The sequence below is a fragment of the Sceloporus occidentalis genome, unplaced genomic scaffold, assembly GCF_023333645.1.
Source record: "Sceloporus occidentalis isolate IW3139 unplaced genomic scaffold, rSceOcc1.0.p SCAF_7, whole genome shotgun sequence".
Classification (NCBI taxonomy): Eukaryota; Metazoa; Chordata; class Lepidosauria; order Squamata; family Phrynosomatidae; genus Sceloporus; species Sceloporus occidentalis.
In genome coordinates, this window is record NW_028316987.1 from 93,448,576 (window position 1) to 93,473,566 (window position 24,991).

Consider the following 24,991-nt stretch of genomic DNA (forward strand, 5'->3'; position numbering starts at 1 on the left):
TGAAAATAGCTAAAACCATTTAAGACAATTTAAAAATAGTTAAAAATGGTCAGAGTAGCCACCTGTGATTTTAAGAGCCAAAGAAACAAATACAGTCAAGAAAGAAGAACTGTACAAAAATAATGGTTGCAAATAATCACAGGCAATAGTAAAAGTAAGTTCCTCACCTTGATTACTGTTTGATACTTCTGGATCCTGTTTATTGGTTTCTCTAGGTAGTGTTGCAGAGGAAACACAGGTGGCTGAGAAGGATCCTCACTGGATAATGTTTCCTCTGTATATCGCTGGACAAAAGAACACAACAACAAGGTTTGCAAAAGCTGTCAACTCTCATATTAGCAATCACCAAACATTTGACTCCTTTGCACAAAAACAAAAAGCCACAGCTCTTATGTCTAGTCCTGCAACAGACTAGTTCCCAAAGCTAATGTAATCTCTTTTTATCAACTGACTGATTTCTTACAGCTTCACTGAAATATGGATAGGGATGTAATTCTTTGATAATTCCATTATCAAAGAAGCAATGGGTATTTCTAACAATGTGCAAAATTCACATGTTTGAATCCCATTCTGGGAGAAAGAATATAAATTCAATCAATCAATCAATTAATCAATCAATCTGGATTTTGTGCAGAAAAAATAATTCTGCATAGGAAATGCTGTATCTTGCAAAGAAGATTTTCTGTACAAAAAAGTGCAAATTTTGCCTAGAATTAGTTGTAGTTTGCGAAGATTCTCATCACCCCAGGATTCTCCTCATTAGGGTTCCCCAAGACTCAAGAAACACATTTTTGGACAATTTTTCAAATATTTTTGGATATTCCTTCTATCCCTGGATCTAGATGTCTGCCTAAGACCACCATGACCACAGAAGTGGGGCAATAAGGATTGCCCTGCTCCCTTGCTGGAAATAATCATTTTACAAGTGTAAATTTGACATACAGATTTACAGATTTTTTTAGAAAAACAGGAAACCTATCCTGCATAATAAGATGTGATTACAAAAGAAGCCGTGCAAAGGCAAGAAACCTAAACAGATGTTTGTATGAGATAAATGTAATGTGTAGCCAGCTGCATCTTACCTTATAGAACTCCTGGACTGCTTTACTGACTACAACTGACTCAGCCTGTATACGACCCACCAGATACTGGATGTATTTGTCAAATTCCCCTTCATTCTTAATAAAACACATAGCCACGTCATCATCAGTGTCACATTTCTGAAGCTCTGGGAAGAAGGTGCTGTGGGCAAAGGGAGAAAGGAAGGTGAGATCACAATAATCAAGGCCTCTTTTCTTGACCAAGCTACATATTTCTCTAGGGATGATATGCCCATTTTTACAACACTAATGAAATGAACAAAACGTAACTGGGAAAAATAACCTAACCATTCATTTTATGTAATACATTATGAATGGTGGAAAGCATTAGAAAACAGTACTCCTGAATACAGTGGGACCTTGTTTGGTCCCAGGATCTCCAGTGGATAACAAAATCCGTGGATGATCAAGTCCCATTAACTATAATGGTAGAGCAAAATGGTGTTCCTTATATAAAATGAAAAAATCAAGGTTTGCTATTTGGAATTTATACTTTTTTGAAATATTTTCAAGCCGTGGATGCTTGAATCCATGGATAAAAAAAATCTGTGTATAAGGAGGGCTGGCTATACTATCAAAACATCCAATTGGAAAAAGCACCAAAGCAGTCAGCAGAATAATGGGGTCATTCCACCTCTCAGACCTTCCTTGGGATCATGGCTGAAAAAGCAGTTTCCTTCTTGCTTATCTGCCACATCTCAGTGGGGAGAGGAATCTGTAACAGAATCTCCATTGCTGTGACTGAAGTGCAAAGGAGGGAGCAAATAGGCACAATACTGCCAACCTCTTCTCCCAAGAAAGGTGCGCTGAAGTAAGCAGGAATATGCAAGTGCATGGCAGCCCCTATCTGGTCTCTTGTCACAGGACAGAGAAAACATGCCCAACAGAGCATTGCTCACTAGATCTTCATAAAATCTGACTCCCATTCCTAGTGCTGACTTTTAAACTCTACAACTCAGGCTTCCAAATGTCTTTCCTGAGTCTTGGAAAACATGCCCATCTCTGAAATAGGTATTTAAAATGTCTTTGAGGGGCTGTGCAGACCGCCCCCTTTAGAGCCAGATCAGGGCCGCAGCAACCACACACCGCTGGCCCAATCTGGCCTTTCTGCAGTGCAAAAAAGAACTGCAAAAAGCAGCTCTTTTTTGCGCTCTGGAAAGGGCACCATATTTGCTGTGCCACGGCTTTATAGTGCTCCTTTGGTGCTGCGTCATCTAAACACAGTGCCAGAGGAGCGCTGTGATGCCATGTGGCCCATGGAGTGGTGTGTGGCATCATACTGCCATGGCGGCGGAGTCGGGGTATGTGTCATGTGGATGCCATGCCCTGACTCTGCCCCCAGGCCAGCCTTAATGGCCAGCATGCACAGGCCCCCAGTTTCCTTTGGTTCATTTGGATTCAGACACATTTATTGAGAAATGTGTGGATTTGGGGAAATCCTTATTTTTTAACCACACAAAATTCCCATAAATCCCTATGCTGAGGTTTCCCTTCCCACCCACAATATGGTTCAATGCCGGGCAGTTAAAAAGTAGAGGTGTGGTGGGCAGAGTGGCAACTCTAAAAATGAATGTATTGCCAAAAATTATGTTTTTATATCAAAACATACCTATAATTGTTAAAGATAAAGTATGGAATCATGTAATATGCGATTTGGTTGGCATGCGTACCTATGGTACCAGAGGCATCAGATTAATATAGATTTTTTACATCATGCAATTCGTAAACCCCTATTTAGAATATGGAGTATAATTAGGAAATGATACTACTCAAAAATCCCTTTGTGGATATCAACTCAGGAGGCATTCTTTAGTAGATGGGAAACGAAGAATGACTGGTTAAGATATAGGGACTTGTTAAAGATAAAACAGAATGGGGAAATAGAAATAAAAACTAAAGAAGAGTTGGAAAAAGAAGGAAAAAATGTACAATGGTTTGGATACTTACAAATTAAATCTAAGTTTAAACAAGACGTAATGAATGATGGATTCGAAACAAAAGAAAATAATTTGGATAAAATTTTATGGGGAAAGGATAAAGGTAAAATTGCAAAGCTATATAAGATTCTTATGGCATATGAATTATAAAATGAAAATGTCACCGATAATATGACGAAATGGGCTCAAGAGATAGGGCGAGTAATTTTGATGGGAAACTGGGAGAACTCGTGGGAAAGAACCGTCAAGTTCACAGTAGCACAAGATTTAAAAGAAAATTATCTGAAAGTGTATAATCGCTGGTATTTTACCCCGGTGAAAATAGCTAAGATGTATAAATTGAGTAAAGACAAATGCTGGAAATGTGATAATGAAAAGGGATCTTAATACCATATGTGGTGGAGTTGCTCTCGAATTAAGTATTTTTGGAAAAAGATACATAATATGATACAAATAATGTTAGATATACAGTTTACTATGCGTCCGGAAATTTATTTACTGAATATGACAGTGTTCTTGGGAAAAGAAAATGAAAAAAAATATTGGAGAATTATGCTCTACCTTATAACAGCTGCTAGAATACTATTAGCAAAAAATTGGAAGAGTAAGATAATACCAGACATAGAGGAATGGCTACAAAAAATTTTGGACTTAAAGAATATGGATGAGTTGACATTGATAATAAAAAACAAAAAAGAAGAGGTGGAGGATTGGAAGATTGTAGAAGACTTTTTGAAAAAATATTGGCATTTAAATAAAAAGCAATAATATGAGGACAATTACTATACATGAGAGAAAAAGAAATCTAGAAGGATGATAACATAAACAAATAGAATTTGTGTTATGGTGAATTACGTTAATAAGAGAAATGAAAGCAAGGATGGTTTATAGGTGGTATATGTGATTGTAATCGGATGGGACAACAGAAAATAAAACGTAATAGAAATATTTGAAATTGTTGGAATTTCAATGTATGATGTTTTTAACGCAATAAAAGAATTTTTTAAAAAAAGTAGAGGTTCAAAAACAGATGTAACATCTACTGGAAACTGGAGCCATAGAAAGGCTGCCTCACTGCCAAAATTCAAAGAAGCATACTCAGTTCTCTTCACAGTACTCAAGAGCAATGGGTCTTATAGGTCAGTTTTTCAAGATGCTCAATATCATATGGACCTCTTCATTATCAGAGGCTCAAAATGGATATATTTCAGGCTGTTAAAGAGAATCTGGAAATCAAGGATTGGTTGGCATCCATAGATCTGAAAGAGGCTTATTTGCATATCCCATTGGATCCAACGTGCAGGAAATAAAATAATTTTTGTACCATCCAGATAATGCTATTTTTTATTTTGTTGCACCTTGAAGTGGGAGAGAGAGAGAGAGAGAGAGAGAGAGAGAGAGAGAGAGAGAGAGAGAGAGAGAGAGAGAGAGATGGGGAGCACTTAAATCTTTTTCCAGACACCATTTTGATATTTTTCCAAATTTCCCCTCCCAAAGTGGCTTTTACTCCAGAAGAAGGGCTGCTCTTACATACCTTTGCATCTGATTTGTCACTTGGCACCTACTTTGGATGTTATGCAATAGCTACACATACCTGAAATGGAAGTGCGTCAAGTCAGTGACATTTCTGAAGATAATGAGCTTCTGACTGGAAACAGCAGCAGGGATGTTGGGGCAAGTTTCAGTGTATTGAATGTGATGAGTCTGGAGGAACTGCAGGTCCTTAACAAACTCCTCCTCGGAGTTCAGCAGATCCTGAATAAGGAGGCTAAAGAGTAACATGGAATGAAGAGAGAAAGATGGTTGATACTTTCATTGAAAGAATATGATTTTGTTGGTACAGTTCCATAAAATAAGAGAATGTATGTTCCATTGTTAGCAAAAAAAATACACTTTGCCTTATGATTACACCTATTATTAAAATAATTCCTATTTCAGCTAAATAATAAGAGTGACTATGTAATAAAGAAATAAAGTATGCATACATCAACACAGAGACACATCTTCACTAGAGTTAAAATACATTCAAATGTGTCTATTTATGAGCAGGCCTGCATTTGCAGCCAAATAATTATGATAGACTGCTAGAGAAACAGAAGAGAATGTTTGAATGTTCCTACATAATTTTAAAAAAAGACAAACTATCCACAGGTGAATAACTAGTGCAGCAAATTTAAACTAGTTGCTATAGCTGTTATATTAATTTTCTATTTACAGGGAGATTTCAGTGGACAGAAACAGTCAATTGTCTGTCCTGCTACCTGAAGTCTCAAACAGCACAGTCCATTATTTACTTTAAGCATTTTACCACCTAATTCTTCTACGTGAGTAGACCAGTTACCAATCACAAACACACACACACACACACACACCACTTTAGCCTCTACGTATATGGGGTTGCATTAATATAGAGGAGTGGAATGGCTGGTTCAACTTCACCTATCTGCATACAGTCAATCTGATCTTCTGCACACTTACTTTCAAGTAAAATCATACATAGGGCTTCTTTACATGATAACAAGGAAAGAAACACAACAGCACATATATTGGACATAATTTGCATATTGTAATTATTCTTTTCACTGTTTCATTGAGTTCACTACTACTGATATGCAACTACATATTGTATTGTACTGTGCATTATGTGCATTACCATTGTATTGTAGCCTTTGTATACTTCTACTTTCAATTGTCCATATTTGTATTATGTGTTGCATATGTCATTTCACATTATGTTCTTTAGTATACAGTATATTCATTTGTGTGTGTATATATAAACACACTTTTGTATACTATAACATTACCTTTACATTACATTTTCACATTTACAGTGGACCCCTGTTATACGCTGGGGTTTGGTTCCCCTGTGTATAACAAAATCCATGAATGCTCAAGTTCCATTAAATATAATGACATAGCAAAATGGTGTCCCTTATAAAAAAAAATGGAAAATCAAGGTTTGATATTTGAAATTTATACATTTTTTAACATTTTCAAACCGTGTATGCTTGAATTTGTTTATAAAAAATCTGTGTATAAGAAGGGCCGACTGTATTTTGTACCTAGTCCCACCAGTTTGGTTCTGTCCTTTGCAGGATACACATTTAACGCAGCACCTATTCTACCCATGTCTTCCTAGGCACCATGGAAGTGAAGACCTTTAATCCAGATTTCCTCCTTTCCTGTCTATGCTAACACAGTGGGCCACACTGGACCTCTAATGTAACAAACCTTTGGCTTTCAGTTGTTCAGAATGAACCATCAATGCCTGCATTGTGCCACTGACTGAATTAATGTTTGGATATATGAAAGAATCTTCTTTCTGTTAAGGTGTATCAAGTAGCCTTGAGCAAGTTACTTTCACATGTACCAGTTGCAGACAGAAGGACCCTAAACTAGAATCCTTCTGGGATGGAACAAAACTGGATTATTGTTCTGTGGAGTGTATGCTTGATCCTTGAGCTTCTACATCTTAGATCATAGTATCATAGAATCATAGAGTTGGAAGAGACCACAAGGGCCATTCAGTCCAACCCCAATCTGCCATGCAGGAACTCTCAATCAAAGCATCCCCAACAGATGGCCATCCAGCCTCTGTTTAAAGACCTCCAAGGAAGGAGAATCCACTACACTCCAAGGAAGGAGTGTGTTCCACTGTCGAACAGCTCTTATTGTCAGGAAGTTCCTCCTAATGTTGAGCTGGAATCTCTTTTCCTGGAGCTTGCATCCATTGTTCTGGGTCCTGTTCTCTGGAGCAGCAGAAAACAAGTTTGCTCCCTCTTCAATATGATATCCCTTCAAATATTTAAACAGGGCTATCACATCAGTTTTCTATCAAACCTCCTCTAGCTATAGCCCCTTCCCTCTGGGAATGCTGTTTGCAGAAAACTCTACCTTTCAGGACAAATAGCAACAACGGCTGTGTGTGGCAGGAAAATAGTGCAGTAATTCAGTATGTTTTGAGGAAACATTCCACAGTGAGACCCTACAGCTTCTCAGTGTTAAATCAAAATTGGCCAGTTTAAACACAGTTTCTAAAACTAATAATAACATGTGTAGTTGGAGCCTCAGAGGCAAATAGAAAACACAAAACTCATCAAGGAAGAACATTCAAACACAGTACTCACCTCAGCTTCTTTTTATATTCATCCTCTGAAACAGATTCACCAGGGAATTCTGGAATCTCTGGAACACCCCACTCTGTAGACAGCTAAAACAAAGGAAAGAAAACCTGTCCCACTTGGAATAAGAGGCAGATGCACAAGACAGCTTCCGTTGTCTTTGGCTATTAAACTAGTCCCACGGTCTGGGCTGGACAAAAGTGAACAATAGGATGTGAATGTTTATTGTTAACTGTCCTGCAGCTGAAAATTTAGCTGTAAAATAATCTAGCTTGCAACAGAAACACATTGACAACATTGGTCACACATCTTCATGAATCCTCATCCTGAGAGCTCTTTGGCGCTAAACTCCAAATCCCATAATTCCACAGGAAGCAGCCATAGCCTTTGAAGTGGAATAATAGCATTATAGCAGAGTAGTGTGATATTGCCCTGAGTGAGATTAACTTGGTAAAGCATACCAGCTATTTTAATACGCTTGTAATTCTTCATAGAAATGTAGAGCCAAGGAAGCAAAATAAGTTCATTATCTTCAAGATAATGGGGAGGGGGCTTGGAAGACTCTTACCTTCAACCTCTTATCCAGAAAGGCTGGAGAGACCCAACCTTGCCTTGAGGAGCTGGACTTGGTGGGTTTGGTTCTAACCAGCCATTTCAGAGGATGAGCAGAATCCAGGACCTCCACATATTGCCCTTCCTTTAGGGAGATGGTTTCACGGTCAGCGCCCATGGGTAGGTAGTCAGCAGTGACCATGTAGATGTCAAAAATCTGTAGGCAGAAGATGTATTTATTTATTTATTGCATTTATATCCCACCTTTCTCCCTAGAGGAACCGGAGGAGGCTCACAGATAAAACCTTTAAAATAGCAATAAAATTACTCAGTGGCCTGTTACAGACTGCCAAAATAATAATAATAATAATAATAATAATAATAATAATAATAATAAATTTTATCTTTATACCGCTTTTCCAAAAGATCAAAGCGGTGTACACAAAATTTAAAACCAGTTACAAACACATCATAAAATAGATAAAACCAATAACACAATACAATATACAAATCTAAAACAATCATTCAAAAGGGTGAGCCAGGAAGTTGATGGGATCAAAGTACAAAATAAAGCTGCTTCAGGTCTCTTTGGAGGTATGCTGTTTAAATGATGCATGCATCCTAAGAGTCCGGAGGTCGTGCCAAAGCCACACTCCATTCCTAAGCACTGGAGTGCAGCTTTGGTGCAGCTTCCGGATTCTTAGGATGCATGCATCATTTAAATAGCATACCTCCAAAGAGACCCGAAGCAGCTTTATTTTGGCAGTCTGTAACAGGCCAGTATATATCTTAGTTACCCAGTATATATATTACTCAGTATCGAGAAAGGACACTCAAGGTGTATCCACACTGCAGAATTAAAGGGGTTTGACACCACTTTAGCTGCCATAACTCTATTCTACAGAATCCTAGCGTTTGTAGTCTAGTGAGGTATTTAGCCTGGTCTGTCAGAGAGCTACAGTCGATGTAGGTTTACAGAGAACTCTTCCAATTTTTAATCATTTTTGACAAGGTTACTACATGAGTTATTTCATTTTTAGCAGTATTTAACACTACCTCCCAATGCATACATGTGCAGACACCTGATGCTGTTAATAACACATTTTCCCTATTATGTTATTGCTGTGCAGCTGTGGAGCTATGTAGAAAAACGATGTTCTTTGTTTAAATAAAAAAAGTTAAAACAACTAACCATGCTCCATTTTGTGTCGGCACAAGCAAAACAACAGCAACTTTGAAGAGCAATCTGCCTTCCTTAGTGGTTTTCCTGCTCTCTCTGATGGGCTCCCTTATCTGTCTCTATTTCTTTTTTCTGCTTTCCCTAATTGTATAATGCAAGACAGCACAAAATGAAATCAATACTGCTTCTTTCTATTCCGATGGATCCTTTGAAGAGGATGCAAAACATCCCAATTATTCCTCTTTTGTTTCATATCCCTTCTTTATAAAACTACTAGCTGGCAACGTGATGGAATAAATGTACACTCAGAAGCAAGCCACACTGACATCAATAGTGTTCACTTCTGGATAAACCGGTAATAGGAGATTCCAAGCAAGGCAAAAAGAAACTATGCTTGAGGCCTGGAAGAGTATCACGGTGGCTTTTGTGCAGAGGATGGTGGACAATTGTTTTTATTGAAAGGAGGGTATTTCTGCATGGCAGGGAATTGGACTTGATGGCCTTTGAAGTCTCTTCCAACTCTATGATTCTGTGATTCTATGAAAGCATAATGTACACTTTATGCAGCTGTTAGGAGCTGAAGTCCCAGTTTGCAAACTGGCAAAAGAGGCTTAGTTGGTTTGTTGGGAGTATATGTGGACATTTGGTTTGACTCATTCATTCCATTCTATTTTCCATTCAAAGGACTGCCTACTTCCTTTAGCTTTACTTTTTGTAAGCCCAAAGCATTAATGTCATTCTGCAATGCAGTATTGCAATTGCCCTCTTAGGCTTTGAAAAACATGTGGAGCATACTGTTCACTGGTAGTCTTCTCAGGAATGCTTGCATAAAGTTTGCTTATATAGGTATTATACCTCTCCTCTTGCATCCCCTTCATCAGATTCTGAGGAAGACTCCTGAGCAGTGGAGGAAGGCCTAGACCTGCCGTGCCGTGGGGATGGAGATGGTGTTTTTGATTCATCGTCACTGTCAGCTCCAGGAATTCGAAGTGTAGCTGGAAACAAAAGATTAAAAGGAAATGATTAAAAGGTATCTTGGACTGATAACTAACCATCAGTAAGCCCAATGTTGGTTGCCCCCTGCAAAAGCAAAGAGCATTTGCAATGTCAAACTGTTACCTTGACTTATCTTTGCAGATACCATTTCTGTGATTTGTGAGGTCAGTTTCTGGAGAAATTCCTCAGTGCCAACCTCAGCAAGTGAAATGTGGCTCCGCACAGCTTCCTCTTCCATACGTTCTCCTACCAAAACAGAAGGTTGTGCTAAGGCATGCAACTCCTGAAAGTGTCACTGCTCAGACAGATGAAGCCTTAACAAGCTTTTGTCACAGCCATGAGGAACTGAGAAATGCATTTGAAACAAGGGGGCAAGTACTACATTGCATGCTGATGAAAGAATTTGGAAAATAACCTTTTTATATATATTTTCCTACCTTTATAAGCTAAACATTTTTATGAGCTGCTTTTCTTGAGACATTTTGTTCATTTAGGTTCAGATCTGAGTACACAGACACTGGATACACATTTTTAAAAATCAAAGCAGTAATTTTAAAAATATCGATCTTGTTGTTGTGTGCCTACAAGTTGATTCCAACTTATGGTGACTCTAAGGCAAACCTGGCATGGGGTTTTCTGGGGCTGAGAGCGTGTGATCTGCCCAAAGTCAGCAATTCAATTTCCATGGCCGAGTGGGGAATTGAACCCTGGCCTTCACTACACCACACCAGCTCAATTTCAAAATACTTGCTGACCAAGAAAAACAAAAAAACAAAGAAGATGGGTATTCTGAAAGTAGAACTTCCATTTCAAGATGGTTATTTTTTATGAAGATTTCACCTGGTTGAGTGGGAAGAAGGCAACTGAGATACTGGTTCCCAATTTCTGGCCTTCCAGGTGTTTTAGACCTCAGCTTCCATCATCCAAGACCACTGGCCAAGATGGCTGAGGCTACTAGGAGCTGAAATCCAAAATGCCTGGAGGGCCAGAGCTTTGGAATCACTGGGACAGATGAAGCAAGGCAGGGATCACTTGTCCTTAATTCAAGCAAATGCCTGGAAAATGGGAAACAAATGAACTTTTGGGGAGGTAGGAAAATAACCAGGGAGGGGGAGATGGAGTATTTTTGAGGGAACATTTTTAAAACTTTGAGGAACACCAGAAGACTGTGGATCATATAAGTTACACTTTACACCCTTGCTGTGGAGTTATTTGTAGAGGAGTTAATTTACTCTTTATAATAGAATTTTCTTTCTGTTCCTCAATGAAAAATAATTTATTTGATAAGAAATGCATGAGTGTTCTTGTAAACTAAACAACATTTAGTGAAAGTAGCATGAAACAGAAATCAGTGATCATATAAACAGTTAATGTACAGAGGAAGTTGTAACAGTTTTTCCTACCTTTTTGGGCTCCAGGCGGTTGAGCTGAAACCCCACCTCTGATAAACAGGAAAGAAAGAAATAAAAAAATGTTCACTAAAAAACAAAAAGGTGACTCGTTGAAACATCAACAAGAGCAATAACGTGCCACTCTTCTGGATATTTTGGCCAATAATATCACTAATTAAATTAGTCAGTTTGTCCCAAACTGCTTTATTTTTGCACAATGGATCCACATCTGAGAAAGTGTGACTCTTTTTTCACAGTTTCTACTCATCTTACCCATTGGGCTGGGCTGTTGCCTTATGAGTCTGCATGGGTTGTACTAATGTATTGGAGAAGAAGCAAGATGCAGAGTAGAGCTGGCCCTTGGTATCCATTAGGGCTTGATTCCTGTACCTCCCTGGATACCTAAATCCATGGATGCTTAACTCCCATTAAATATAGTGGTGTAGTAAAATGGTTTCCGTTATATAAAAAGGCAAAATAAAGCTTTGCTTTTGGGAATTTATATCTTTTAAAAAATAGTTTCAAGCCATGAATAGTTGTGAATAAAGGATGTGTGGATATGGAAGGCTGACTGCACAAAGTAATGTGAAGTTCTCCTGCGCATGCCTAGTAAGCTCTACTGAAAGAAAAATGTCCAGGACAGACTGCAGAGGAGTAAGTGGCAAGTATGGCGAAGAGGTTCCTGCTCCCTTAACTCTTTGTTGCTGATGTTGTGTGCCTTCAGGTTGTTTCTGACATATGGATACCCAAAGGCAAATCTAGAACCGGGTTTTGTTAGCAAGATTGGTTCAGAGTTTGGGTTTGTCTTTGCCTCCCTGTAAGGCTGAGAGAGCAGGACTTGCCCAGTGGGTTGCCATGGCCAAGCAGGATTCAAAGCCTGGTCCTCCAGTGTCCAAGTCCAACACTGAAACCATGACCACCGTGCTGCATCTCAACTTCTGTGTCCCTTTTGCTCAAAAAACAAAGTCACAATCCTGACTTAGGAATGCTTAATGAACTCCATTACTGTGAATTGTGACATGGTCTGATTCACAGACAAATTATCTACATGGTTTTGAAAATCCCAAGTGGTGTATTGATGCAGTTTTCGCCTCACTCTCCATGACTGCCTCCAGCCATTGGAAGACTTCTGCCAGGTAATAAGAGTAGACTGGGAGGGAAGCACATGCAAATAAATAATGACATCACAGCTGACGGAAGGCTCACTTGACCAATCAGTGAGCAGGAGTGAGAGTTTTCTTCCGGAAGCTTCTAAGAGAAAAGCCTCTGAGACCAAGTGACAGTTAGAGAGTGGCAGTTGGAGAGAGAGGCAGAGAGAGAGTTTTCAGCAGTTAGTGGTTTCTACAGTGGGAATTCGGGGTGGGAATGTCTCCCTCAGTTAGTCTTACGGGTTAGGAAAACTATAGTGTTGTGCCTACAGCAAGAAGGCCTAATTCAGGCAGATAGTCTATGCTAAGCTAAGACCTGTAACTATACGAGGGAAAACAAACTCAGCCTGAATCCAGAGAAAACGGAAGTACTAGTGATAGGTTCCCCAGTGAAATTTGTCCACCTGTCCTGAATGAGGTCACGCTCCCCCTGAAGGACTCAGTTCGCAGCTTGGGAGTGCTTCTGGACTCGTCACTCCAATTGACATCTCAAGTGGATGTGACGGTCAGAAGCACTTGCTACCAGCTTCGGCTGATACGCCAGCTGCGACCCTACCTGGACCGGAGGGACCTAGTACACGCTCTGGTAACCTCTCGATTGGATTTCTGTAATACGCTCTACATGGGGCAACCCTTGTACCAAACCCGGAAGCTTCAGTTAGTGCAGAACATGGCTGCGAGATTGGTCGCTGGATGTTCCAGGGCAGACCATATAACACCTATCCTGAAAGAACTCCATTGGCTGCCTATTCGCTTCCGGGCCCAATACAAGGTGTTGGTAATTACCTATAAAGCCCTAAATGGTTTGGGCCCAGGGTACTTGGAGGACCGCCTCCCCCCATATAATCCGCCCCGCACACTCAGGTCAGCCAGGAAGAATCTGCTGAAAATCCCAACTGCGCAATATGTGGTGACCTCCCAAAGGGCCTTTTCAATCTCGGCCCCCAAAAATGTGGAACAACCTTCCCGACGAGCTCCGTTCCACCACCTCCCTGGACCTTTTCAGAAAGAACCTTAAGACCTTTTTCTTTCACCAAGCTTTCCCCCCATGAGATGTGATATTATGCCCTCTCCCCCTAATGTGTAATGATTTTCGCAATGTTTTTGGATCGATTCAACCAAGCTGGCTGTGTAATAGCTTTTAATGTGATATTTTTTACATTGTTTTTATCAATATGTATGTATTTTTATGTTGAAATTTTAATCTGTATGCCACTTTGATCATCGCGGAAAAGCGGGATAAAAATAAAATCTATTATTATTATTATTATTATTCACAGTCAGCCCTGTTAGGAAATGACATTTATGTGATCACAAGATAGAGCTGTAAGCTAAGTATTATAAGCAGTCAAGTTCCAGTGGCAGTTGACAGTTGACACTAGCATTATGGAATGTTGATGCTGTTAGTGTTCTTCTGAGAGAGTGTGTCAGTTATGACAGTGGGTGTAAGAGTCCCGGCTTGAAGTGCTCTTGTCGTTATTTCTCAAGCCGGGAGCTCAAGGCCGTTTGCAGTGGTGAAGGAATACTTTTCCTTCTTGGCCTAAATACCTTTGCAGACATCTCTTCAGATTCCTTCTCCCTGGTGTCTTGTTGACGTGGTTCAACTCTGCAGGTGGTCGTGGTGGACACGGCGCGTCTTTCTATGCCCCAACAAGCCCTTCTTATACACGGATTTTTTATACACGGATTCAAGCATCCACAGTTTGAAAATGTTCCAAAAAAGTATAAATTTCAAATATCAAACTTTGATTTTCCATTTTTTTATAAGGGACACCATTTTGCTATGTCATTATATTTAATGGGACTTAAGCATCCACGGATTTTGTTATCCACAGGGGAACCAAACCCCAGCGTATAACAAGGGTCCACTGTACTTTCAAATCCATCAAGGCATATTACACCAATATATCAGTTAGGTGAAAATGTGTCAGATTAGAACATTTAGGACATTTATTATTTTTCTGGTTGCTTCCATCAAATGAATACTTTTAGAATTGCATTTATTGTACCTGCAAGACACTTATGATCTTGCATGATTTATATCTTTTTGTTCTGTTTGGTTTAATTATAATAAATACTTCCTTAAAAGTATCTGCTGCTTCAACACTCCTTTACACGTGTCCCAGCTTGGTTGAATAGATTAGCAAAGGAAGAGAACTAGAACTCCTTAACAAGTCCCAGTGTGTGTTAAGGGAAATCCAATATGAATCCACTGGGTCGTGGCAGCGCGATTCAAGGATCTCCAGGGGCCATCTTCAGCTCCGAAAGAGTAAGAACATAGACCAGGAGACTCAGGGAGAAGCTAAGGATCTGCTGGGACTAGGAGCCAAGGCAGGCCTGTTGTTTGGATGCTTAGATCACAGAGGGATCATCACTATATACACACTTTTAGAAGTGTGCAAATTTCTGTATGGATTCTTTTCAAATGCTAGAAATGGGATGAAACACATGTATGAAGAACACATGCAACAGTGTCACAGAGCACAACAGATCAACCCATTCCTATTCTCATTCTTCTTTACACTTGAGTTTTTTTTGAGGGGAGGGGTCCAAAGATTAAACCAGGGATGGAAGCCCATCATCTCCATACGCTTACCATCACCTGGCTCCACCAACACCGCTGTGCTGAAATGGAATGGCAAATTGCAGTGCCAAACTTTGGCAAGTAATTGCCACAAGCAAGCATGCAATCAAACAGAAAATGCTGTCTTTAAAGTGATTTTCATGGTTTCCCACTGAAAATTCAGCTGCAAACTAGGGGAAAAAAGCTCTAAATCTATACATTCTCCCCATTTTAAAATGGCTCTTCTCAGCTTGTTGCTGAAATTCAATAATTTGATAGTAAAATTCAACAACGGGTCTTGTAACCCTCAGTAGCTTAAGGGGAGAGGGGCCAAAACTTAGAAATTTTTAAACGGCTTCTGCTAGTTTAAACAAGTGGTTCTGCCATAATCTCACCTACTGGATTTTGCAGAAGTAATTACATTCAGTTTTAGCAACAATGAGTGGAGAAAATTTGCACTATTTCCCCAATTTCTTTTTTGTAGGTGAAAAAATTAATTATGTCCAAACAAAATTAATCATCTGAACATGTAAAATGTCACTAAGATGTATTGTATATTAAAAAGAGCACTCAGACATACCCACATTCCTTTCTTTCTTTGTCTTCATATCTCCAACCAATAAGAGGAGAAAACAATGTATTTTCTCAAAGGTTCCAATATGAGAACCTTAGATCATTTTATACATTTGTGAAATTGGAAAGCTTAAACTCTCGATTACAGGTCAATAAGTGATTTATGTCAGGATACTTGTTGGAACTACAAGGCATCAATGCAATGTATCAGGCATTCAGAAGGAGGGAGCAAAGGGCAAGTAGCTAGTTCCTGGTGATTTCCCCTTTGCATTTTCTTAGTTCTGTGGGCTTGGGCTTTTTGTTTCCTTCCAAGTCCTAAGACTATGTGTCCCTCCCCGTGCTGCCATCTGCTTACCCAAGAGATGTCATTATAGCCTCAGTCACCATCACACGCTCCTGGGTCAGAGATTCAGCCTCTTTCACTGCAAGAGAATGAACAATAACATAAATCTAAAAATTATAGTGTATTTAACACTAGGAAGATTGAATGAGGTTGTGATAAAGGAGGTGTAGACAATAGGTTTTTAACTTACCATATATCCCTTTTCATCTTAAGCTAGAACTATCAGAAAAGTTCTATTGTCATATTTACAAGCTATAGTTTACACTGATAAGCCATAATCCATCTTTTTTGACCTTTATTCATTCTGGGCACTTGACTAGAAATCATTTCTTTCCAATCATGAATTAGCTTTTTATTACTGATTAGTACAGTAATTAAACTTTTTTTAATGAAGCTTGTGTTTCTCTATTTAGCTATTTATCATTCTTAATAATCCAAATTTCAATACGAAGAGTGATGCTCAAATTATAAATTTGCTGGTGCTGTTTTTCTTTTGGCCACAATATATCTGAGCTGCATTCACAAGGACATACTATGGTTGGCCCTTTATATCTATGGATCCAAGCAGCCAAGGTTTAAAAATATTCAAGAAAAATATAAATCCCAAAAAGCAAACTTTAGTTTTTCCATTTTATGTAAGGGATATTTTACTACCACATTGTTTTACTTCCCCACTGTTTATAATGCGACTTGAGTATCCATGGATTTTGGGATCCATGAAAGTTCCTGAACTCAACCTCCAGTGGATACTGAGGGCCTGCTGCATACAGTATCTAATATATCTTATACATGGAAGAGTTTTTATGCACAATATATTTTACATAGAGAAGCCTGCCAACATTTGCTGTGATTATTTGGGGTGAAAAATGGGGGAAGATGTCTATTGGATACCTAAGTCGTCATCTCACAGCAGTGAACAACAATGGTGTAGAAACACAGAGATCGTAGCTAACGTAGCTAATGTTGTCCAAAAGAGTCAAGGCACACAGGCACTGGGCCTATTAAGAAAAGAGAGCAGGAAAGAACTTACCATCTAAAACTTCTAGAGTTGCACTGCAGATGGACTGGCCAGCCTGATTGGAGGCGATGCAAGTATAGTTTCCACTGAATCCCTTTTTCACATCCAGTAAGATTAGGCTGTGTTGCATATTGGAACTGGCAAGTTTATAACCGGGAGTGTCTGGCTTGATCCAGAGGATGTCTTCCCCATGAGACTCTTCCTTCAGCCAAGTCACTGAGGGTGGTGGACTTCCTAGAAGAAGAAGCTGAGTTAGTAGCACAAAGGCTCTGCAGGTCCAACAGACAACCTCTTCTAAAATGCTTAATGCCCTGGGCTTCAACCATGACTGCAGCAAAGACCTGGTTCCTGTATAGCATTACTTGCATCTATGCTTGTTCCTTCCCATTCCTCCTGTTTTTCCCCAGTATCAAGTTTTAAACCAGGGTTGGGCAACTACCAAGATCCAGGGAGGCACAGTGCCCACTGCCAGGCAAACTGGAGGACCACACCTCCATTTTCACCCACACATCCCATTCTCAAACACTGGTAAGTTTGATCTTAATCATTTGCCCTCAAACAGCCAATGGCTTCTGGGCAGTTGCTCCCTCCTTCTTCTCCATATTTTCAGAATTCTCCCCTCCACACACTTTTCTTAGTGTTGTACAGGGCAGCTCCCAAAAACAGGAGGTGATCAGAAAAGGAATTATGGAAAAGGTCTGTACAGACCTAAGAAGAGAAGGCAAGATGCCTGAAAACACAACAAAGTGGCCAAAAGCATGCATCTTTCCAAGGCATGTGGATGCCACTGATTCTTTTCAGACACATAGACACAGAAAGATGGGGGAGGGCAGGAGAGAGATTCTGGGAGATATGAGAGCAAAGGGCCCCTTGGCCCCTGCAAAATGGCCTTGAGACCCATTGGGTAGATTTTGGTCATTGTCGCTTTAAACTGTAAGCTCACTGGGATATGTTCCTAGCCTTGCATGTGCCATAGACTACAACGCTTGCAATCACAGCATGACGAAAGCCCCAAGCCTCCTACAAGTGTGCAAATTCAGCAACTGGAAAGGGAGAAAATCACCTTTAAGCTCATTTACCTTCAACTTTCACAGAAAGGGTAATGCTGACGCCTTTTCTCACTTTTTTGTTGGTAAATCTTTCAAGGAATCTTGGTGGTACCAGCTGCTCATGAACATCTAAAACGTAAGTTAGCCAGAGGGGAAAAAACATAAAATGTGGCATGACTTTGGACAGACAAGACTAAGGCCATTGTGGCCAACAGCTTCCCGTACCCCAGCTTTCCACCCTAGTTCTGCTCTGAAGAGTCATCCAGATGAGAAAGTAAAGGAACATGCAAACTGGGCAATAAGGGAAAATCCAATTCCTCCAAAATTTGCTGATTGACAGCACAACAGCCTGGTCCAAACACTGCTCTCTTTCTCTTTCTGTTTCTTTTCTCACCTTTTCGTGGCTCTTCTTCTTTCTCACCAGGGCCTGCAGAACAGAATGAACAGCAGAACCATGAACTAACCACTGAAAAGTTCTGTGGATTATAGAAATCTTATGACAACTGGGTGTTATTCAGTTGCATTGATATTACAGAAAACATAATCCACATACTATGTTATCACAACAATACAAAGTTTGCTAAACTCACCCTTTTAGCATACTTGAGTAAAAGTACCACTGAAATCAACAAGACTCTCCCTCACGGCCAGCTATGTTCCACCCGGTGCAGCTCGCGAATTCATGGATACCATGGCGGCCATGGGCCTGTCCCAGCTGATATTGGGTCCTACGCATTGTGCGGGTAATACTCTCGATTTGGTCTTTTGTTCTGATGCGGAAAATCCGTGGGCGGAAATAACTAATATTTCCCCCCTGCCATGGACGGATCATTTCCTGGTTGAGGTGAAAATCAAGGTCTCTACCCAGATCCCTCCCGGGGGTGGTGGACCTATTAGGATGGTCCACCCTCGAAGGCTAATGGAACCCAAAAGGTTCCAGGAAGCCCTAGAGGGACACATGGTTGGAAGTGACAGCGATTCTGTTGATGCCCTGACTGGTATCTGGAATACCGGTCTCTCGAGGGCTATACACAGTATCGCTCCCAAGCGCCCTCTCAGACCCGCTTCCAAACGTAAGCCCTGATATACGGAAGATCTCCGGGCAAGGAAGCGGGAGCTGCGACGGCTAGAGTACCGTTGGCGGAAACACCTTCGCTTAGACGACAAGACTCTCCTAGCCCAACGGTTAGAGGACTATGGAGAGGCGATACGAGCAGCAAAGAATTCGTTCTATGGTGCTCGCATCGCGTCCGCGGAGTCGCGGCCAGCAGAGTTGTTCAGGGTAGTCAGAGAGCTAACTCAGCTCCCTCCTGCCCTGAACCAGATCTTTGAACCTTCTAAGGCCTGCTGTGACCAATTTAACAACTTCTTCGCGGATAAAACTTCTCGGATAAGCGAAGGTCTTAACGCTGACATTCAAGCAGAACCTAGGGTAGAGGCATCCAGAGCCTCCGTGGACTTTGTTAAACTGGATCGGTTTGAGTTGGTAAGTACCGATGATGTGGACAAGATCCTCGGAAGTGTTCGGAAGACAACCTGCTCTCTCGATCCCTGTCCCTCGTGGCTAGCAGCCCAGGGGGGACCGGCTGTGACTTTATTGTTACGCCGGATTATTAATACATCCTTGAGGGAAGGGCAATTTCCATCTGATCTTAAATTGGCCATTGTAAAACCTTTATTTAAAAAGCCCTCCCTCGACCCCCTGGTACATAATAATTATCGGCCAGTTTCACTGCTGCCATTCTTGGGGAAGGTGATCGAGAGGGCGGTTGCAATCCAGCTTCAGGCGGTCTTGGATGAAACGGATTATCTGGACCCATTTCAAACTGGCTTTCGGGCGGGTTACGGGGTTGAGACGGCCATGGTCGCCTTGGTCGATGATCTCCGTCTGGGCATCGACAGGGGAAGCGTGTCCCTGTTGGTGCTCTTGGACATCTCAGCAGCTTTCGATACCATAGACCATGGTATCCTTCTGGGGCACCCGGCAGAGGTGGGAATCGGGGGCACTGCGCTCCAGTGGTTCCGGTCCTACCTCTCTGGGAGGTCCCAGATGGTGCAGCTGGGAGACGTGTGCTCTGATGAGAGGGCCCTTAAAACTGGGGTCCCTCAAGGAGCCATTCTGTCTCCCGTGCTATTTAACATTTACATGAAACCGCTGGGAGAGATCATCCGGAGACATGGGGCGCGGGGTTATCAGTACGCTGATGACACCCAAATAATTTTCTCTATGTCTCCGACTGATGCAGTGACTGAGGATGGCGTCTCTCCTCTCGTGGCCTGTCTGGAGTCAGTAATGGGCTGGATGAGGGAAAACCCTTGACACGCGTATTTTATTGATCTCCTGTTCCTGTCTTTGTAGTAATGTTTTTAACTTTTATATTTGAATTTTTCTTTTCTATTGTACTGTTTTTAAACTTTGTAAGCCGCCCTGATCATATCTATGGAAGGGCGGGGTAGAAATAAATTTATTATTATTATTATTATTATTAAGCTGAATCCAGAGAAAACGGAGGTACTCGTGATAGGTTCCCCTGGTCCAGGAATGGCGGTGGTTCCACCTGTCCTGAACGGGGTCACGCTCCCTGTGAAGGACTCCGTGCGCAGTCTGGGGTGCTTCTTGACTCGTCCCTTCGCCTGACTACTCAGGTGAATGCGACGGTCAAGAGCACCTGTCATCAGCTTCGGCTAATTCGCCAGCTGCACCCATACCTGGCCCAGAGGGACCTTGAAACTGTGGTACATGCTCTGGTAACCTCGAGACTGGACTTCTGCAATGTACTCTACATGGGGCAACCCTTATACCAAACCCGGAAGCTACAAATGGTGCAGAACATGGCAGCCAGGCTGGTCACTGGTACTTCCAGGGCCAGCCATATAACACCGGTGCTGAAAGATCTCCATTGGCTGCCCATTCGCTTCCGGGCGCAATATAAGGCGTTGGTAATGACCTATAAAGCCCTAAATGGCTTGGGCCCAGGATACCTGAAGGACCGCCTCTCCCCATACATTCCGCCCCGCACCCTCAGAACATCTGGGCAGCAACTACTTAGGGTTCCCGGGGCGAGGTTTGTCTCCACTACTAGGAGGACATTTTCCATCGCCGCCCCGGCCCTTTGGAACACGCTGCCCATAGAGCTCCGCTCAGCTACCTCCCTGGCCCAATTCAGACGGGACCTAAAGACCTTCCTGTTTGGGATTGCATTCCCTGATTAAAGTCCCTTAGGCCTCCTTCCTCCACACTGGCAAAGGGACTGGCTAACCCGGGGCTTTTTTTGTCTTTGTTTTTGATGACATTGTTGTATAGTTTTATTGCTTCTTCTTCTGTTTTTAACTTGTTGTAAACCGCCCTGATCTGTTGGAAAGGCGGTATATAAATAAAAATTTTATTATTATTATTTATTAAAAGTGTCACCCTGGGACAAACCAATGATCTATCTGTTCTGCAATTCTCTTCTCACATTGACCAGTTCAGGAGATTATCTCACCGGTCTTTTCTCCTGCACTAGGCACTGGATGTGAATGTATAGAAACAGATTCTATCACACAGCCCCATCCCCAGGCAGTACTCATCCCATACCTGATCCAGTCTTTTCCCGGACCTTTTATAGAACAGCATTTCCCTTTTCTTTAAAAGATCTGGGAGAAGATCGGGTTAGGTACTGGATAAGTAATGCCCAGGGACGGGGCTGTGTGATAGAATCTGTTTCTATACATTTACATCCTGTGCCTAGCACAGGAAAAAAGACCAGGGCAATAATCTCCTAGATGTCCTAGGGAAGCCAACAAATAAGATATGAATGCAAAAACACCACCATGATGCTTTGATTGAGAGTTCCTGCATGGCTGAGGGTTGGACTGGATGGCCCTTGTGGTCTCTTCCAACTCTATGATTTTATGATTCTGTGATTCTATGACCAGCTCATGTTCCCTGGCATCTAGTACCCAGAGGCAAGGAGAGGGAAACCCTCACTTACTCCATTCTAGCATGACAGAATGAAACATTTAAAAAGCCCCTGTTCCCACCTCAATAAAATTGTGAGTGTTTTGTGCATGGTTGATAGTTTTTTTAAAAAAAAATATCATTGTATTGTATTTAAGGATTTCTACAAAAATTTCACAAGCTTTTTTTCCCATAAGTTCCACTTTTTTCATTGAAAAAACACCCACTTTGCTCTCTATTGCACAATTCCCAACAGGTCTGCATAAAAATCCCTCTCTGAAATGTCATTGTGATATATATATATATATATATATATATATATATATACATATATATATATATATATGGCTAGAGAAGCATAATGTCAGAGATAATAAAATGGCCATCTGTACTCCATAATAAAATAATTATTTTGTTTACACTGCATTCGATCTATTTGCTCTCCATACACTGAAATCATACAGTCAAATTTGATAGCCATTGTCGAAGTGATCCACGACTGGATCCATGACTCATATTTGCACAGACCCAGGCAAGAGATTTCCATTTTATCACTTTGCTAGTTTCTGCCTCAAAATTAAAACAAGATATTATCTGATGGAACTCTAAATATAATCTGCCTCCCTATCTACTGCCTGCATGGAAATAGGAAAGCCAAGTACATTGCCTTCATAATTAATTTAAAGACTGTTGCCCTTACACTTATAGGTATGCCATATGCCATCATTTCAGTCTCACAGTGCTCACCTCTGACAACCAATCTGGCTGCTGAGTATGCAGAACCAGCAGAGTTGCTAATAAATACCGAGTATTGGCCAGCGTCCTCCTTTGTGACATTACGAATTTCAAGAGCATGAAACTCCCTCTTGTCTGTCTTTAACAGTCTTTGTGACACATGCAATGGCTGGCCATCTTTGAACCAGTAAAGCCGAGGCTCTGGGTAGCCTATGCAGAGAAAGTACAGATATGAATTAGAGATAAGAGGAGAAAAGATGACAACCGAGTGGTTGTGAGAACAGATGGATTAAGGTTCGCTGCACTGAATGCAATCATTTTGCTTTTGGACTTTCCCCCTAACCCATTTTCATCATATGACACCAAGGATCCTATCTTTATTCCCATATTCCTATCACTGAACTAAACACCTTCCTCCCCACTCCCCACAAAAAATATGCACAGATCCAGCTACTTCTTTGTGACAAGATGGAAAAAATGGTTCCTTACAAACAGGTCATCATCATTTGAAAAATTAAGAACATCTCACCAAAACTGGACATGCATACATTCCCGTGGCTGAGCCTGGTGTTGAAGCTTTCCATTACCTTTAACCTTCAGGTGGAATTTGGCCAGCGGTGCTCCGGGGGCTACATGAATGTCATGAAGTTCATCCAGGATCTGTGGCAGCTGTTCCTCTTCAGTCATGGATTCTACTCCTTCTTGTTCTCGGCTGGCTCAGGAAGAGGAGGGGGAAAAGTAACTTTTGAGATACTAACTATGCCAAGGTCCTTACGCTAAACTAGTATCAAGCAAACACTGCAGAGGAAGGTTTCTGTGGCCATGATCAGTGTAAGAAAAGGAGCAGGCCATTGTGCAGAGTGAAACTTCACTCAAGTTGTATATATGTACTATATTTATTTATAATTATATGACATTTATTCACAGAATTGTATAAGAGTTCTAATTACCATTATCTTTCATTTGTAACCCACTTAAATATTCCCACCACTTCTTTCTTCCTCCTCCCCCACAAAGCATCAATGGAGGAGAAAAAGACAGAACAGCTGCACAATGTATCTTGATCAGTAGGTCTAAGGAAGTATGCACCTGATGGACACTTTCTCCCTGCCACAGCACCAAACCAGATTATTGTAATATATAGACCTTTTCCAGTATGTAGTATAATTTACCTGGAGAGATACCCTTTGGCACTGTAATAGGATGAGGTCTCTGTTGCATCTGCTGCTGTATCATAATCTGTGCTGGTTACTAAAGAATGAGAAAGAAAGGAAAAATCCATAAGATGTGTGATATGATGATGTATATTAGGTGTGGTGCATAGAACCCCTGGCTGACCATTCAGAAAGCAGCTGAGGCCCAGCCAATAGAATATGGGCTGTGACTTGTGGAAATTCCATGCTGATAGAGGGGAGAGTCAGTTGGGATTAGACAGTTGAGGGAACAGTTATGTCCAAGAGAGGACTGTGTTCCAGGAGTTCCTGAGGGAATAATCAGTTAGGGCTTGGGATCCTGAGAGCGAGGGTTCCAGGGATAGAGAAGGATGGTTAGAGGTAGAGTTCTATTCCTTTTTATGCTATGCTAGAGCAGTGCCCATGGAACACAGTGAAATAGCAATTTTTTTGGCTATTTGGAGGTCGTTTGGAGGGGCTCACTATGGGGCATAGAGAAAACTCTTACACACTGAGCATCAGTTATCTGGAATTCTGAAATCCACAGTTTTTTGAGCCATGTACTGTACTGTAGTTGCAAGCCTGGAGAGAGATGCAAGGAACTGTAAAATGGCTGGAGATATGGATTTGCACCAAGCACTATGCTTGGATTCCCACCATTTCACAGATACTCTGTCTCTCTCCAGCCTCATTGTGTCTCATTATGTAAATGCAAACATCAGTATTCCAAAACTTAAACTATGTAACATTTCTGGTCCAAAGAGTTCTGGGTAAAGGATATTCAGCCTGTATTTGTTCTCACGTGTTTTACAACTGTTTCATCAAAATGAAACTGTGTGTGGGAATTAATACACCACTTGAAGAAGAGAATGAGAAATTAGCTTACACATTGTAAACCGCTCAGGGAGTGCTCAAGTGCACTGATAAGTGGTAAAGAATTGTACTTGCTATAAATACTGTGACTTGTATTTGGGTAGGGAAATACTGGTGAATATGTGTATTTGGGAAACGTTCTCCCAATAGATGTATAATAGGCTATAGGAGAAGACTTATATGCAGTTGTATAATGCCATATACCAAGAGATTTCTTTTTATCCAGAACCATTCCAGTGGTTACACACTTTCTCTGAAGCATTGCACTTCATGATGCTTTCATTGTCTTCCCCAAATCAT

General features: G+C 41.0%; 1 protein-coding gene across 12 annotated transcripts in view; it reads right to left on the minus strand.

Moving 5' to 3' along the window:
* Positions 1-24,991, minus strand: part of OBSCN (obscurin, cytoskeletal calmodulin and titin-interacting RhoGEF) — a 249,781-nt gene that overhangs the window by 85,363 nt on the left and 139,427 nt on the right. For 11 of the 12 annotated variants that reach the window (XM_089533747.1, XM_089533750.1, XM_089533743.1 and 8 more), the window contains 15 exons: positions 23,819-23,897; positions 23,234-23,358; positions 22,659-22,856; positions 18,366-18,398; positions 18,002-18,100; positions 16,935-17,156; positions 15,917-15,983; positions 11,290-11,327; positions 10,010-10,132; positions 9,746-9,885; positions 7,727-7,927; positions 7,165-7,247; positions 4,632-4,805; positions 1,083-1,242; positions 168-284 (listed from right to left, as the gene is read on the minus strand). In XM_089533747.1, the coding sequence (XP_089389873.1) occupies positions 168-284; positions 1,083-1,242; positions 4,632-4,805; positions 7,165-7,247; positions 7,727-7,927; positions 9,746-9,885; positions 10,010-10,132; positions 11,290-11,327; positions 15,917-15,983; positions 16,935-17,156; positions 18,002-18,100; positions 18,366-18,398; positions 22,659-22,856; positions 23,234-23,358; positions 23,819-23,897 (1,859 nt within the window). The remainder of the gene's footprint in view (positions 1-167; positions 285-1,082; positions 1,243-4,631; positions 4,806-7,164; positions 7,248-7,726; positions 7,928-9,745; positions 9,886-10,009; positions 10,133-11,289; positions 11,328-15,916; positions 15,984-16,934; positions 17,157-18,001; positions 18,101-18,365; positions 18,399-22,658; positions 22,857-23,233; positions 23,359-23,818; positions 23,898-24,991) is intronic. The other variant, XM_089533741.1, reaches the window with a different exon arrangement.